Consider the following 15,942-nt stretch of genomic DNA (forward strand, 5'->3'; position numbering starts at 1 on the left):
ATGTCCATGAATAAAAAATACACCTCTAATAGCATAGAGTAATTTGCCATTACAATATCATCATTGGACATGCCCCTGGTTTAATACGATGTATTTAATTCATAACCTAATGAGTGATATATAAAAAGAGGGAGATGAACCCTGCAATTACATTTATGTGAGTCTGTCACCTTATTTGTAAAACCTTAGAGTCATTTACATTCAAATTAGAACAAATGAGTGATTTCACAAAGTGCAGTGATAAATGACCACAGCAGCCCAAGACAAAACTGTATTTCCTGTGAACACATTAACAGTTTCCTATTATTTGTTAAAAATTACAGTGCATATTGCCCAGTGTGGTGTGAATAATGACTTTTTTACTGATTAGGTCAGAAGACTAATATGTAGCAAAATAAATAATTTTTCTTTTCATTTTTTCTGATTTTTTTTTTTTTTTGCTTTAAATTAACTACTGAATTCTGGTGGATTCATACTGCCACCTGCTGCCTAGGAAGAGATACTAAGAGTGTTCTCTCAAAAGGAATTGATTCACCTCTTGGGTGGCCTTCTTTACAAAGTGTACATGACCCTTCTCTCTTGTCAATATATTTAAATTGCATATCATAGTAAAGGAGGATAATTGACAAACAAACAAACACTTGCTAATTAAATAATAGGATATACTATTTACTATTTGGGAGAAGTGGTACAAAATGTAAAAAGTTTTTTTTTTTTTGAAAGCTAACTACAAAAAAGGACACTTTCAGCAAAGTGTGTATCTCCTAATGCATCACTTTCAGGGGATACAACCCAAAATCCAGTGGCCAGCTCCCTTCATCTTCTGACAGGTGCATCAGCAGGGGAGAGGGTGGGGGAGGAGTGTGTGCAGGATGTTTCCCCTACTCCTGCTCCTTGGTACAATCGGAAGAAGACTGCCACCTAGCCTTCTGACCTAATAGCAAGTCCCAGAATGAAAAGTTACCCGAGAGGCCAGAGCACAGCGGACTAGGAAAGGCACTAAGGCTGCAGGGGAGGCTAGGGAGGAATAAGCCTGACCTGAAAGATCAGGCTAAGGTCATCTCTAGATGACCTAAGGTCAGCTCTAGAATGGTCATCAGGGGCACTCATCAGTGTTTCCACTGGATCAACACTTTGGTTCTGAATTTAAGTTTTCCCTTCTGTAAAAACAAAAGAATACTCACCTGCTTTACAGGGTTCCTTAACAGAGGGACAGTAAGAATCACTGTCCAAAACACGTGGTACTGAGAGGCCCTAGACACAGGCTGTTTCCCCACCCTGAGAAAGGTCATGAAGGCTCAGGGGACTGTGGTTTGGCATGGAGTAAGGCTAGGAACATGGAGACCCTCAGGAGGATATGAGGAACTCTCTATAATCTATAGCCAGTAACGATAAGAGCCCCCAAAAGGGGTAAGGGCTTTACAAATGAAGAAAAGGATCAGGTCTGAGAGGTATTTGGGATGTAGAATCAGCTCAGCCTGGGAACCGATTGGATATGGTGGTGAGGAAGGAGTCCAAGGCAATGTCCAAATTTCTAGAAAACTAGCAGATTAACAGTATCATCACTAGAGAAAATGACAGGTTTTCTCATGTTAAGTTTGGACTCCGCATGTGATATTTAGGTGGAGAGGTTCAGCAGCTCATTTAGAAAGTCTGGGAAAAATCAGGGTTTGTGAAAACAAACTGGATTCAAAAAGTCTGAAATGTTGGCCCACAGAACTCAGTAAATCAAGGGACACATGGCAGTACTACATCCGTAGCCCATCACCCCTGACGAGGGGCTGCAGAGTTTCCTGGATAAGACTGAACATAGCAAATGGCATGTAGAGAAACAGGTATACTCTGAAAACCAAAGTAATTTGAGCATTTTACCAGATCCGTTTTGAAGACAATAACTACTCTTTAATGAATTTAATAAATTGTACCTTTTTGATGAATTTTTTTTTTTTTAAAGCACAATGTACAAGGAAGGAGAGCAGAAGGAGGAGAAGGGAAGGAGCATTCACATTTTATTTGGACCTGGATCTCAGATAGCAGATAAAAGTCCAACAGGTCATGCATATTAAGAATACACTAACGGGGGCATCTGGGTGGCTCAGTCGTTAAGCATCTGCCTTCAGCTCTGGTCATGATCCCAGGGTCCTGGGACTGAGCCCAGCATCAGGCTCCCTGCGCAGTGGGGAGCTTGCTGCTCCCTCTGTCCCTCCCCCCTCCCTGTGCTCTCTCTCTCTAAAATAAATAAATATCATTAAAAAAAAAAAAAAAAGAAAAGAATATACTAACAGGCCAGGCCCCACAGGAGTGTCCTCTGGAACTGCTTGGCCAAGCGGGTGAGGACGGATGCAAACCCAGGCTGTGGTTGGGAAGCTGTCGCTATAGCCACTGCCCACCGGGAGCCCCCTCCCCCACCGACACACACCTTTTGCACTCCTCGGCTCCCCCTTTATTCCACAAACTGAGAGCCTCTGTGTTCACAAGGGCCTGCCATCCAGGGGGCCTGGGGACTAAATATGAAATAGGTGAAGTCTCCACAGCAGGGGAGGCTAATACAATGGCTATCCTCACAGACAGAGGGGCAGTGCTCCTGTGGTTTGAGGGCCCTGCTCTCAGGAGCCTCCCCAAGGAAAAGGAAGAAAAAAGGAGAGCATGCAGCAGCCTCGAGGTGTCCCTTCCTTTGCTGGGGGGCAGCGGTAGCATTTACACCTGTACAGAGGAGTTTCAGGCCAAGGTAACAGCTGATGGCCCAGAGACTCATTGAGGGTCAACCCAGGGGTTCTCCTCAGCTAGGAATGAGCACCAGACGACAACAGGAGGTATCAGAGCAGAGGTCTATCTTTCACAACTCTGGGAGAAACCAAAGAAACTGTGGTAACTTGAGAGTAAACAAACAAGACCAGACATCTTAGGAGGGGAGAACGGCTTCACAAACCCCTAGTTGGAAAAATGCAAGAATGGAAAAGATGCTAGCTTTGATTGACAGGGCACAACTTCTTTTCTTCTTCTTCTTCTTCTTTTTTTTAAAGAGTTTATTTGTTTGAGAGAGAGAATGAGAGAGAAAGAGCACACAAGCAGGGACAGAGGCAGAGGGAGAAGCAGGCTCCCCTGTTTCTCCTCTGCAGGGGAGCCTGACTTGGGACTCAATCCCAGGGCCCTGGAATCATGATCTGAGCTGAAGGCAGATGCTTAACTGACTGAACCACCCTGGAGTCCATAATTTTTTATTTGAGAGAGAGAGAGAGAGCAAGGGGAGGAGAAGAGGGAGAGGGACAAGCAGACTCTGTGCTGAGCATGGAGCCCAATGCAGGGCTCGATCCCACAACCCTGAGATCATGACCTGAGCTGAAATCAAGAGTCTGAAACCCAACCGACTGAGCCACACAGGCACCCTGATAAGGCATAACTTCTAAGTATATTTTGAGCACTAAAGATTTTTCATTTTAACAAAAAACATTTTTATATACCCGATAAAATGGTCCCATATGAAATTAAGAATCAGTTGAGCAATAATACCAAAACACTGTAAATAGGTATAGTTGTAAAACTATGTCAAAATATAAAAGCAGACTGACCCAGCTTGGAAATTTTACAATCCTAAAAAAGAGAGGAATGGTATGTATTTTCAAAAGACTGACATAAAAATTTCTACATACACACGGCTTTGATTCCAAGTTTTCTTCCACAATTTGGACAACTTGGAACATCATGGATAAAAAGGAAAAATAAAGTTCCATGGAAGAAAAAAATGAAAACATTGGAGAAAAGAAAGTGAAAATTTCAACCACTGATCAAGTAGGCTAATGATAAGCAAACAAAACATATCTATATGCAGGCTACATTTTTTTCTTCAACAAAACAACCAACTATAAAAATTAAGTTCTAAAGTGCACAAGTCACTAGATATCTCAACAAATTCATCTGCTGGGATGGGGGAAATACCCATGAATTTCTGATGTTCATCTAGAATTCTTATTTATACAAATTACAGAGGTAGGTAAACACACACACACACACACACACACACATCACACCTGTCTATACACACCATTTTAACACGCATCATGATAATGAGCCCTGTAACCCAACTTTTGGCAACATACACCATTGACTATTACCTGCCATGGAAAAAGTGAATCAGGTGATACTGAAGGCTCAAGTTGCAATATTTGATGCAAAAATGTCAAATAAAAATAATTTCAATTTCACAAGTCAAATACACATCTCCGAAGTCTTGCAACCTTTCTTTGTTATTCCCATTTGCTACTCTCAGAAAGGGATTAACAACAGCTCTCCCATACCATCCAACAATATTGAGGGGAAAAGAAAGGGAAATCAGATAATAATGGTTAAACATTCACTGTTAGATTAAATGCAAGGAGATGATGATAAAGCTTTCATGAACTGTGTTTGAACTGCTCCTCAGGTGATCGTGGCTGACACCTGTCACACTATCTCACAGGGAAGCTTTGGTTCCTACTTCCCGGGGCTGCCGAGAAGACGAAATAAGATGATACATGAGGAAGAGCTTGAGAAACGACCTCCTGAGTGACAGAAGTCAATAATACGCCTGCATTTGGAATTAGAGAAAATGACTAGGAAGAAAATAAAATAATGGGCAGGGAAACAAATTGGGTTTTTATACATACTCATATGACATATGTACAAGGATAGTAAAATCAAAGCGTATGGATTTGTCATTGTTAAAAATGTATTTTCCCTGTTGTTGTAATGCTGTAACAAGTGCAAGTAAAAACTCGTGCCAGTGGAGGAACTAAGAGGCCTCCAACACAGGGAGTCCGTACTTAACTCTGCAAAATAAAAGCCTCACATCCATACTGTCTGCTTAAAATGTCCCGTGTCTTCCTAATGAACCAAAAAGTTTTTATCCAGGAAAGAAAAAATGGTCTTCGGAATCAGAAAGGCCTATCACTCACCAGCTCTATCACCTCAGGCAAGCTGGGTACCTTTTAAATCTCTGATTTTTCACGTATAAAAATGTGCAAAGATGTTAGGAGGGCTGAATGTGAAGCATCGGTGCCCAGAGGACGGGCGTTTTCTCTCCGCCCCCCCTCCCAGAGCCCTTCCTGATCATCCCAGCAAACCAGGGGAAGAATACGTAGATCATTTACCCCTTTCCAGCACTTATTGCCTGGAAAGCTCATATGGTACTTAATTACATACGGCTTTGTGATATATTAGCTACTGCTGCTGAAATCATCACTGACTATTCAATTTTTTGTGAATTTGGGGTTGTTCCTGCAGACAGACAACGTTGCTTCAAATGAAGCCCCTTCCCAGTGTCATCTCCCAGGGCCCCAGCAATACACCTGCGGCAGGATCGTTGAGTTACTCTGCTACCCAAGAGCAGTGAGCACCTGGGCTGGGCGGGGAGGTTCGAGGTCCTGAGACAGGCCAGGAGAGCTGCAGCCGCCCTCCTGGGGGCCTCTCAGCCTGTGTCCTGGAGAAACTCTACCACCACAAGCCTCATGTCCTTTACTTCCATTTTACTTGTCTAGGCACAGGTCGGGGAGCAGCAGGTACAGCTGATGACTGCAGGGGAAGGGATAGGAAGGGTACAGCAGCAGGACGCAAGCTCACATACCTGGATGAGATAGTGGGAACATAAATTGAGAAGCTCCAACAGTTGTAGGTGACTGCCAGCTGCCAGCACATCCTGGATCACACCCGGCTCCAACAAAATCTGTTTTGTTTTTTAATAAAAAGAAAACTATCAGTGACTTAAAAATCAATGCTTAATATGCAAATCCACCATATTTAAATTGCTGCTTAACATAAGAGATCTGAAATAATACTGTACTTTATTATGGAAGTCAGTTCTTTTTTTTTTTCTATTCGATCGAGCTGGGGCCCCCACTCAAACAGATGAGTTGTCACTTCCAGAACTTGCTTCCTGTGTGTAAGGCTCTGCATTTAACCACTTATTTTTTGCAGGAGGACATGAACATTTGCAAAGAACATATAATATTGTTAAAATTCTGTGTGATTAAAGTAATCTTATAAAATCCAGAAGAACCAAATTTTAGTTTTTCAAAGTATATTTCACAATTTTGGAGATCACAGAAACAGCATGGTTAGCAGATACTTTAGGAAAAGGGGGCTTATGTTCCCCCCCTTTCAATAGGAAACCAGAGGTGGCTACTACTCCATTTTACTTCTAAGTCCTACAATAGTAAACTTCAACCACAAACTTTCGTTTTCCTTTTTTCTCAATCTCAGATTCTCTAATCCTTTCGGTTTCATTTTTTTATTATGTTACAGTAGTCACCACATTAGTTTCTGACGTAGGGTTCCAAGATTCATTATTTGCATATAAACCCCAGTGCTCCATGAAATCCGTGCCCTCCCTAATACCCATCACAAGGCTCATCCAACCCCCCACCCCTTCCCCTCTAAAACACTCACTTTGTCTCCCAGAGTCCATATTCTCTCATGGTTCCTCTCCCCCTCTGATTTCCGCGCCCCCCTTCATTTCTCCCTTCCTTCTCCTAATGTCCTCCATGTTTTTCCTTATGTTCCACAAATAAGTGAAACCATATAATAATTGACTTTCTCTGCTCAACTTATTTCACTTAGCATAATCTCCTCCAGTCCCATCCATGTTGATGCATAAGCTGAATTCCTTTCTATTTCAAATAGAAGATGCAAAAACAGCATTTTCAGACTACAAGGAGGTCACAGATAAGGAAAGCTTCCCAAATACACTAGTCATACCAGTTCTGCATTTTTTTTTCTGGTGAAGTCCAACTTTGTGCCTACTATTGCCAGCTCCTGAGCCGCTGAACAGGGCTACAGAAAAACACAAGACTACACTGACTGGATTCACACTACCAGCATGACTGCCAGGCAGAGGGAAGCCTTCTGTGCTGCTCCGCCATTCCAGCCTAGCCCCAAGCCCAGTGGTTTCCCAAGGTCTCATCTCAGGACCAGCAGCAGGAGCATCACCTGGGAATCTGTCACAGTTGCAAATTCTTGGACTTCTCCCCAGACCTAAATGAATCAGAAACTTTCACAGTGAGACCCAGCACCAAATGTTATAATGAGGCCCCTTGTCATTGTGGAGCACAGGGAAGCCTGAGAAACACTGGTGTGGTCAATTCACTCTACCTCTTCCCTTATACTCCTTCCTCCTCAAGCCTCCCGCTCCTCCTTTCTCTCCTTACTCTAATCCTATGATCTTCCAAAGCCTCCCACCACCAAATCTACCAAGTCACCTCTCCATATTTGTATCAGCACATTTGAATTTACCAAATACTCCATTTGTGGAAGAGATCTCAACCCCCTCTGCCAGCCATTGTCCCCTCTCTTCCCAGGGGGTTTTCTGTTCTCTTTCTTCTCTTGAAAACTCCCATCAGCATAAAAATGTACCTTGACAGCTCCTATCTTAAGAAATAAAAATCCCCCCCTTAACCCCAGAGCTTCTTCCATGCCCCGCCCCTTTAAAGCAAAGTTCCTCAGGAAAGTTGTCCACATTTGCTCTCCTCCATTCTCTCTTGAACCCACTCCTGTTGAATCTTGTTCTTAATATTCCTCTAAAAATGTTTTCATCAAGGTCACCATTGACCTCCAAATCCCATGCCCAAATCCAACAGCCATTTCTCAACATTTAATCTTACTCAAGCCAACAGCAATTAGCAAAGTCCATCTCTCTACTGCTAGAACAATATCTTCCCCTGCCTCTGTGACAGCATTCCCTCTCATGCCTTCTTCTACTTCATGAACCACTCCCTCTCCATATCCTTCCCAACTGGTAAGCTTAGGGGACATCCAGAACTCATTCCCCAGATCTCTTCTTTCCTCTCTGCTCATTCCATGGATGTTCTCCTATAATCCCATAACTTTCAAACTACCTATACTACTCATTACATTCACATTTTTTTTCTCTAGCCCCAACCTCACCTTCACACTTCAGACTCTTTTTTTTTTCTTCTTTTTAAAGATTTTATTTATTTATTTGACAGAGAGAGATCACAAGTAGGCAGAGAGGCAGGCAGAGAGAGAGAGGAGGAAGCAGGCTCCCTGCTGAGCAGAGAGCCTGATGCGGGACTCGATCCCAGGACCCTGAGATCATGACCTGAGCCGAAGGCAGCGGCTTAACCCACTGAGCCACCCAGGCGCCCCCACACTTCAGACTCTTATATCCAACTGCCTATCTCCACTTGCATATCTAATGGGCAGCTCAAACTGAACATGCCCCAAACTGATCTCCTGAGCCTGTCTACCAACCACCAAACCTGCCCCTAAACCCCCAGTCTTAACCACCTCAGCAAAGAACAACTGGTGGTTATTGAGGCTATGACCCCCAGTCAATTCCTGACTCCTCTTGTGTCCTCCTACCTCACATTCGATCATCAGCCACTCCTACTGGCTCTATCTTCAGACTAGTTCCAGAATCCAGTCACCACTCAGTACTATCGCCAGCACTACTACTCCTGTCTAATCTTCCTAGACTTACTAGAATGGCCTCCTAATAGTCAAACTGCTTTCTCCTTTGTCCCTTCAGAGTTTTTTAATAGTACCAAATAAATTGATCCTTTAAAGGCATCAATGAAATTGTTACTCCCTCTGTAAGGGCCTATTTAGCTAGAGCAATTCCATCCAGTTAAACAATGACTTTGAATGACTTTGTTGTTTATACAGTAAAACTTTAAACTGTCCCTGTCCTCCTCTCCCCCCAGGGGACTTACTTAAAAAACAAGTCCAGGACACTGGTCCCAGGTAACAAAGCCCAAATACAAGGGTGGGTCAAGCCAGGTGGAGGTGTTCAATCGGTGGGGGCCCACATACTGTCTCCCTAGCTACCAAGGAGTATGGGCCCCGCCCTTTGGGCGCCTTTTGGGTGCCAATTCTGACCAAGGTGATAGGCTAGTTCAAATATATACTATAGGGTAAATTGTAATTCAATTGATTCAATTGGTCAGTTATGTGTGAACTAGCATGACTGTGCAGCTTTCTCTGTGTGTTACAATGTCATTAATGGGCCACCTGAGCGTGGCCAGGCCCAACCACATGGCCTTTGCCCTTAAAAGCTAGTCTGTAAGGCAGAGAGAGGTCGCCTCTTTGCAAGAGACAGCCCTGGCCGGTCAGTTCGATTCTCGATGCTTAGTGAGAAATAAAGCTTTGCTTGACCTTCGCTTTGTATCAGTCTCGCTCCTTTGATTACGAACCCGACCTCTCCAGCAAATTTTTATCTCATTGGAAAGGATCCAGTCTTCACTAGAACATAAAAGTTTCTGTGAATATCCTGAGTACCTTCGTGTCTACACCTAGCTGCTATTTTCTCGGCTTGTCTTCCGAGAAGGCTTGTCTCGGTCAGTCTTCCTCAAGATATCAGCATGGCTCGCTCATTCATGTGCTCAGCTCAGACCTCTGCTCAGATATCCCCTTATCTGAGAGGACTTCTGTGGCCATCCTCGATAAAACAGTACCTTGCTGCTGCCCATCACCCTAGTTCCCTATCTCCTTACTTTGCATTATTCTTCCTAGTATTTACCACCTTTTGACATCGTACATATTTATCTATATGACTATTTCCTGTTTCTCCACCCACAGGATAGAAGATCCAAGAGGGCAGGGGCTTGGTCTATTCTATACCCCCAGCACTGAGAATAATGCCCAACAGAGCTTTTACTCCATATTGGGTGAAATGATTTTAATAAATTATTGGTGAATTAATTTATCTCTAGATAGATTTTTTTAAAATTCAGAATTACTTTCATTGATTAGTATAACATAAGAGGAAAGGGATTATAAATTTTATTTATTTATTTGACAGATGGAGATCACAAGTAGGCAGAGAGGCAGGCAGAGAGGGGTGGGGAGGGGCAGGCTCCCTGCTGAGCAGAGAGCCCGATGTGGGGCTCGATCCCAGGACCCTGGGATCATGACCTGAGCTGAAGGCAGAGGCTTTAACCCACTGAGCCACCCAGGCGCCCCTATATTCTTTTCTAAAAAAGATTTTTATTTATCTATTTATTTGTCAGAGAGAGAGAGAGCACACAAGCAGGGGGAGCAGCAGGCAGAGGGAGAAGCAGACTCCCCACTGAGCAGGGAGCCCCGTGCAGGACTCTATCTCAGTATCCTGGGATCATGACCTGAGACGAAGGGAGACACTTAACCAACTAAGCCACCCAGGCATCCTTATATAAATTATACTCTGAACTACTAACGAAGTTAAAAAGTTACACACGTGTGGCAAAAATACCAACACTCATCTCATGTGCAAAATTTTTTATAGCTCCTTCCCCATCTAGTCAGAAGGAGAAATCCTGAATTTCTCCCGCACCTCAAGGAGAGAGGCTTTGACTGACGTTCAGGAAATTGTTGCAGCTCCCATCACAGAAGCAAGGATGTAGCATATTCTCCCAGATGAGGCCTGGCCTAAGGCACTGAACGGGAATAGATGGATTAGAAAGGTTAGTCTGAGCCTTTAAATCCCGTCAGCGGCGCTTATTTCGCACAACTGGCATTGACGATAACCTCCAGGGCTCGGTAATGCCCAGCACAAAGACAAATGTCACAGACAGACGAGACAAACACTCCAAGCACGGGCCACATGTCCGGCAGGCTCACTCCGGGAAGCCCTCACAGGAGATGCTCGGACCGGGATTGTTTCTGCCTTTGTTTCTTGTTTCTCTGTTCTGTAGTGTTCTCTTTTCTCATTATCACATCAGTTTTTCTGGAAGATACTTTAGCACAAGAAATCCCAAGTGCATTGAAAGGACACAGTTTGGAAAGAAAAAAAAAAGAGAGAGAGAGAGACAGAGAGAAACAAAACAAACAAAAAAACAAACCGTACTAGGAAAGCTGTGGGTCTCACAGAAACAGAACAAGTGTTGGCAAAGCCCCGCTTGCACTGGAGTCTTTCAAATTCAGCTTTGTTGCCTTCCGTGACTGGTTGTTCTAATATATTCTTCCAGAGAATTTGTGTTTGGGGAGGAATACAAGTAAAGATTTGATCTCTGGGGCGCCTGGGTGGCTCAGTGGGTTAAGCCTCTGCCTTCGGTTCGGGTCATGATCTCAGGGTCCTGGGATCGAGCCCCACGTGGGGCTCTCTGCTCAGCAGGGAGCCTGCTTCCCCCTCTCTCTGCCTCTCTGTCTGCTTGTGATCTCTGTTTGTCACATAAATAAATAAATAAATAAAAGATTTGGTCTCCTCATGATTTCCAGTACGGTGAATGTGCCTCTCACCTGCCTGGAAGAACTGGCCGAAAATAGCCTTCTGCAGAAGGAAGGGAGCGCAAACTCACCCGTTTGCAGAGGACAACTAAGGCGGCCAACTTTCAGTGCTGTAAAGCACACACTGGTTACATTGAGGCCTTGGAGAATCGTGTACCATCAGCATCTAGTCTGGTACTCAAAGCAGGACAGACAGGAGGAAGTGTCACTGAGAGCCACCGACAGGAAGGGCGGCGTTCCCTGAGAGCTCAGAGCAGTAAGTGGCCGAGTGGGAGCCAATTCCAGTGGCTGGACAACAGTCTCATCAAACGGGACGACTGTAGCTCAGACAGAGGTATCAACAGGGCACAATGCAAATGTCCCCTGAGTAACAAAGGGGATCAAGAAATGTAGACTGCATAAAGCCAAGCGGTTCAGAATGCATGGGCACAAAGTTATAAACCTTGAAACCTGCCAGACTGGATTGGGTATTTCTTCTTTCCTCGGTTGATACTTGCCTGCTTGGGTAGAAGCAAAGCTGGGGCTTCTTGAGATTGGACAGAGAAATTTTGATGCAATTTGGGGGTGGAGGGCAGGGTATGAGTGTCTGTTGTTCACAGGGTGGATGGAATATTTTCTCCCTGGCATCCACTCACACCGGACCTCTGGATGGCAGAATACAGGACGCCGAACTGGAAAGAGGCGAGCCGGACCGTACTGAGAAAATGAGCATGTATCATTATAACCGTGCACGGCCATGTGTCAACAAAATGGCTTCAAACAAGTATGGGACTTACTTTTCTCACAAAATGGATTAGGCGGCTTGCAGTGCCAACAAACAATCTCATTCTGGAACCCCTCCAGCAGCGGGGGGCAAGCTAGGTCATGTGAACTAAGGTCCGCACCCGACTCCTACCCCATATGTGGAGACGCAGCCCTCACTTGGATCAGCCGGGGATAAGAACTCAGCAGTGGCCAGGGTCAGGGTGGCACTGGGTGGTCTGACAAATTGTAATAGTCGTAATAGCCACAGCTGCCGCAGAGGGGGGTGGTGTCTAAAGGTGCCAGTGAGAGTTCTTACATCAGAATTCGGTCATGAGGTCGGTCCAATGGCCCCCCTGGAAGGAGGCACTCTTGAATACACAGTCCAAATGTGTTCTCTGGCCACTAATTTAGGCAGTGTTGGTACCAGAGAGCTGAATCGGCACAATCTTTAATGAAAACCCTCCAAACTGGAATGAGATTGGGGCTCCCGATCCCAGCAATACCTGTGGGCAGGACATGCGGCCAGAAAACTCCTGAAAGGGGAGAGTGGAGGCTGAGGTAAGATTGTGCGCAGGGCATGATGAGATGCTTGATGCCCCCTCAGCCCAGCTCAACTGGCCAAGCGCTGGGAGGGTGGAGGAGGAGGCCTGACACAGCACACAGTCCCCGTGGGTCACGGGGTTTCCTTCCTCATTCCTCCTCCTACATCCCCAACCGCCCACCCTCTTAATTCTGTCTTCTTGTTCTTTTCCTTCTGTTTATTCTCTCTCCCACTTTTACCTTGCTTCTTGGATTAGCGACTGATAGGGACTGCTTTTAATAGCCATGGCAATTATCAGTGTGACCCTTTTTTTTTTCTTTTCTTCTTCTTTTTTTTTTTTTTTTTTGGTTAGAGAGAGAGAAGAAGGGAAGCGGGAGAGAGAGAAAATCTGAAGCAGGGTCCACACCCAGCATTGAGCCTGATGTGGGGCTCAAACCCACAACCCAGAGATCATGACCCCAGCTGAAATCAAGAATTGGCTGCTTAATGGACTGAGCCCCCCAGGTGCTCCCCAGGGTGACCTTTTTTCCTGCCTTATGAACGGATGTGTTGGCATCTTCAGGCAATTTTGTATCGTAGTTCTTCAAAGCTTGCTTCTTCATTTCTTCCTTAGCAGACTTTCAAGTCACTTACTTCTAGCCAGAAGGAGCTGAGCCAGTCCATTAAGGTCTCTACCAAACATATAACGGGGCACACAGCCGCACAAGCACTTTGGCTAGCACTGCTAACACTGCAAATTAGATGGCCCTAATACTACTGATAAGAACAAGTGAGCATATTTTTCTCATTTTCATGCTTGTTTCCTTGGGATTTTTTTCTGTATAGTATAGTGAAATGGCAAATTATTACATCTTTGGATGTCTAAATCATCAAGTAAATTGAATAAAACAACGCAAATAACTTTCAAATGATCAAATACTTCAGACATATAAGTAAAACCATTGGCATAAAACTTCTCAAAAGACTTCTTATAGACAGAATATGAATCATAAGATCTAGCTATGAGAAACTGCCGTTAATTTCGATTTTGCTTCAAAGCCATTAGACTAAGATTTTCTTATCCACCAGGTGGCGCCTATGTTCAAAGCAAAATTATTTTCTAAATTACTCCTGTATTGTACCTCTATCACTGACGACTTAAAAGTTATTTTTGAGAACGAACAAAATAATTGAAGTAAGGATAATAAAACATATGAATTCTACTCTCTAAATGTCTCTATTATTTGGGGAAATGTTCATAATTTTTTTTTAAGTGCTCCATCTGAGCAATACTGTTCAGAATTCAGCAGCTCTCCATAAACCATGTCCCAATTTATGGCTATATCTCAAACTTTTTGTCCTTGTATTCAGGAACTATCATGATATGCCCACAACCTACTTTAAAAAATTTTTTTACTTATTTGAGAGAGAGAGAAATATCATGAGCAGGGGGAAAGGGCAGAGGGAGAAGCAGACTCCACTCCGAGCAGGGAGCCCAATGTGGGACTTGATCCCAGGACTCTGGGATCATGACCCAAGCTGAAGGTAGATGCTTAACTGACTGAGCTACCCAAGCATCCACACAGCCTACTTTATAAAACTTATTTTCAATTGTGCAACCTATGGTCCCTTTACTAAAACCAATAGCCCACTGCTCTCCACACTGAAGCAGTACTTTTTTCCTCCACCATGCCCTCCTGACTTCTTCATTCTCCCTGTTTTAACATCCAAGTCATACAAGACTTAACTCGAAGCTCATTACCTATACAAAGCTTTGCAAGACCCTCCCTCGCCTCAGCCTCCAGCTGGGATTAATCTCCTGCTCTCCCAACTAGAACAGATACATAGTGAACCAAGTCCGTGGGATCTAGGTCACATGCCTGATTTCCAATTCTGGATCTGAGACTTGCTGGCAGAATGAGATCAGGAAAACCACTCGATTCTATATGCCTCGGTGTCCTCATCAATACAATAAAAATCGTATTTATATCAAAAGATGGTCTTAAGGACTGAGGAAATGCATATGTATCATGACAACCGTGCATGGCCATGTGTCAACAAAATGGCTTTAAGCAAGTATAGGACTTACTTTTTGCACAAAACGGATTAGGCGGCACGGACTGGCAACAAACCAGATGTCTTGCATTTTCCTGTTTGGCCAATCTTAGCCCACGGTTTCATGGTCACAAAATAGCTACTATACCTCCAGGCATTGCATCTGTACTCAAAGCATATAGAAAAAAGAGGGAAAAAAACAAATGCCATGGGCCAGCTGAGTCTGTCACTACTTCCCAGGAAACGATGGATTCCTGACAATCTCTGCCACTCGCATTTACATTTCACTTGCCGGGACTGGGTCATGCAGCTACAGTAGCTGGAAAAGAACCTGGGGAATTGAATTTTTACGGTTACATGCACTATTGTCCCAAATCAAATTGGAATTTTCTATACAGAAAAAACAAGGGAAAAGACATTGTGTAGGCAACCAGAGGGCAGGTCCGGACTTTCAGCACAGAATCAATGTTAAATCAGTGATAAATGCCAACAATTATCTGGGTATTTTTCATGCATCTAAGTGTTTCTGCCCTGAGTGGGTTACGTGTGTGTCCCTTAGTTTTACCTAGGACGCTTTGGTCCATCCTCTTTCATGTTCATTGCTGGCAAACATGCTACAAGAGCACGCTAGATTTACTTACTAAAGAAAGTCACAGGCTTGAAAAATACAGTTCCTGAGGAAAATGAGAAAGGATGTCAAAAGCCTCTGTGGAGGAGCCTGGTCATGTACTAATATTATCGGGGATTATCTAATTGAAGGAGTTAAGTAAAAGGACACAAGAGTTATTTCAATAACAGTTGTAATGATCTGTTTATAAAAAGGTAACCTTTGGGTTGGGTGAGGTATAGAATGAATCTGGGATTTGATTACTGATTCTTTAAGTTACAAATTTTGTCAGGTGGCTTTCTTCTAGACATACTAGTACACTTACACACTAACTTTATCTTTAAAAAATAAAAATACTGGGGCACCTGGGTGGCTCAGTGGGTTAAAGCCTCTGCCTTAGGCTCAGGTCATGATTCCAGGGTCCTGGGGTGGAGCCCCACATCGGGCTCTCTGCTCAGCATGGAGCTTGCTTCCCTTCCTCTCTCTCTGCCTGCCTCTCTGCCTACTTGTGATCTCTGTCTGTCAAATAAGTAAATAAAATCTTAAAAAAAAATACTAACTTATCTTTAAATTTATTTGAATTTTCAAAATATTTTTAAAGAATGTTATAAAGCACAGAGGTAAAATAATAACAACAATAATAAAAACATCCTAGTTAAAAAAAAAAAACATGGAAATCACTTGGAGATTCTATTATTTTTCTTCACACATTTACGCATCCTCATTTGGTTCACTTGAAATTTCTCAGGTTCCAGACGGGTTGCAGGAACATAACCTTCTCTAAGATGCCGAGAAGAAATCCAAGAATAGGGAAGGGCACTGA

At 43.7% G+C, this 15,942-nt stretch overlaps 1 protein-coding gene across 6 annotated transcripts in view; it reads right to left on the minus strand.

Moving 5' to 3' along the window:
• Positions 1-15,942, minus strand: part of KLHL32 (kelch like family member 32) — a 196,829-nt gene that overhangs the window by 116,227 nt on the left and 64,660 nt on the right. For all 6 annotated transcript variants that reach the window (XR_006384202.1, XM_044245302.1, XM_044245321.1 and 3 more), the window contains one exon: positions 5,600-5,698. Coding sequence is in view for 5 of the 6 variants with exons in the window: in XM_044245302.1 (XP_044101237.1) it covers positions 5,600-5,698 (99 nt within the window). In the remaining variant the exon portion in view is untranslated. The remainder of the gene's footprint in view (positions 1-5,599; positions 5,699-15,942) is intronic.

This window comes from Neovison vison, chromosome 1, assembly GCF_020171115.1.
Source record: "Neovison vison isolate M4711 chromosome 1, ASM_NN_V1, whole genome shotgun sequence".
Lineage (NCBI taxonomy): Eukaryota > Metazoa > Chordata > Mammalia > Carnivora > Mustelidae > Neogale > Neogale vison.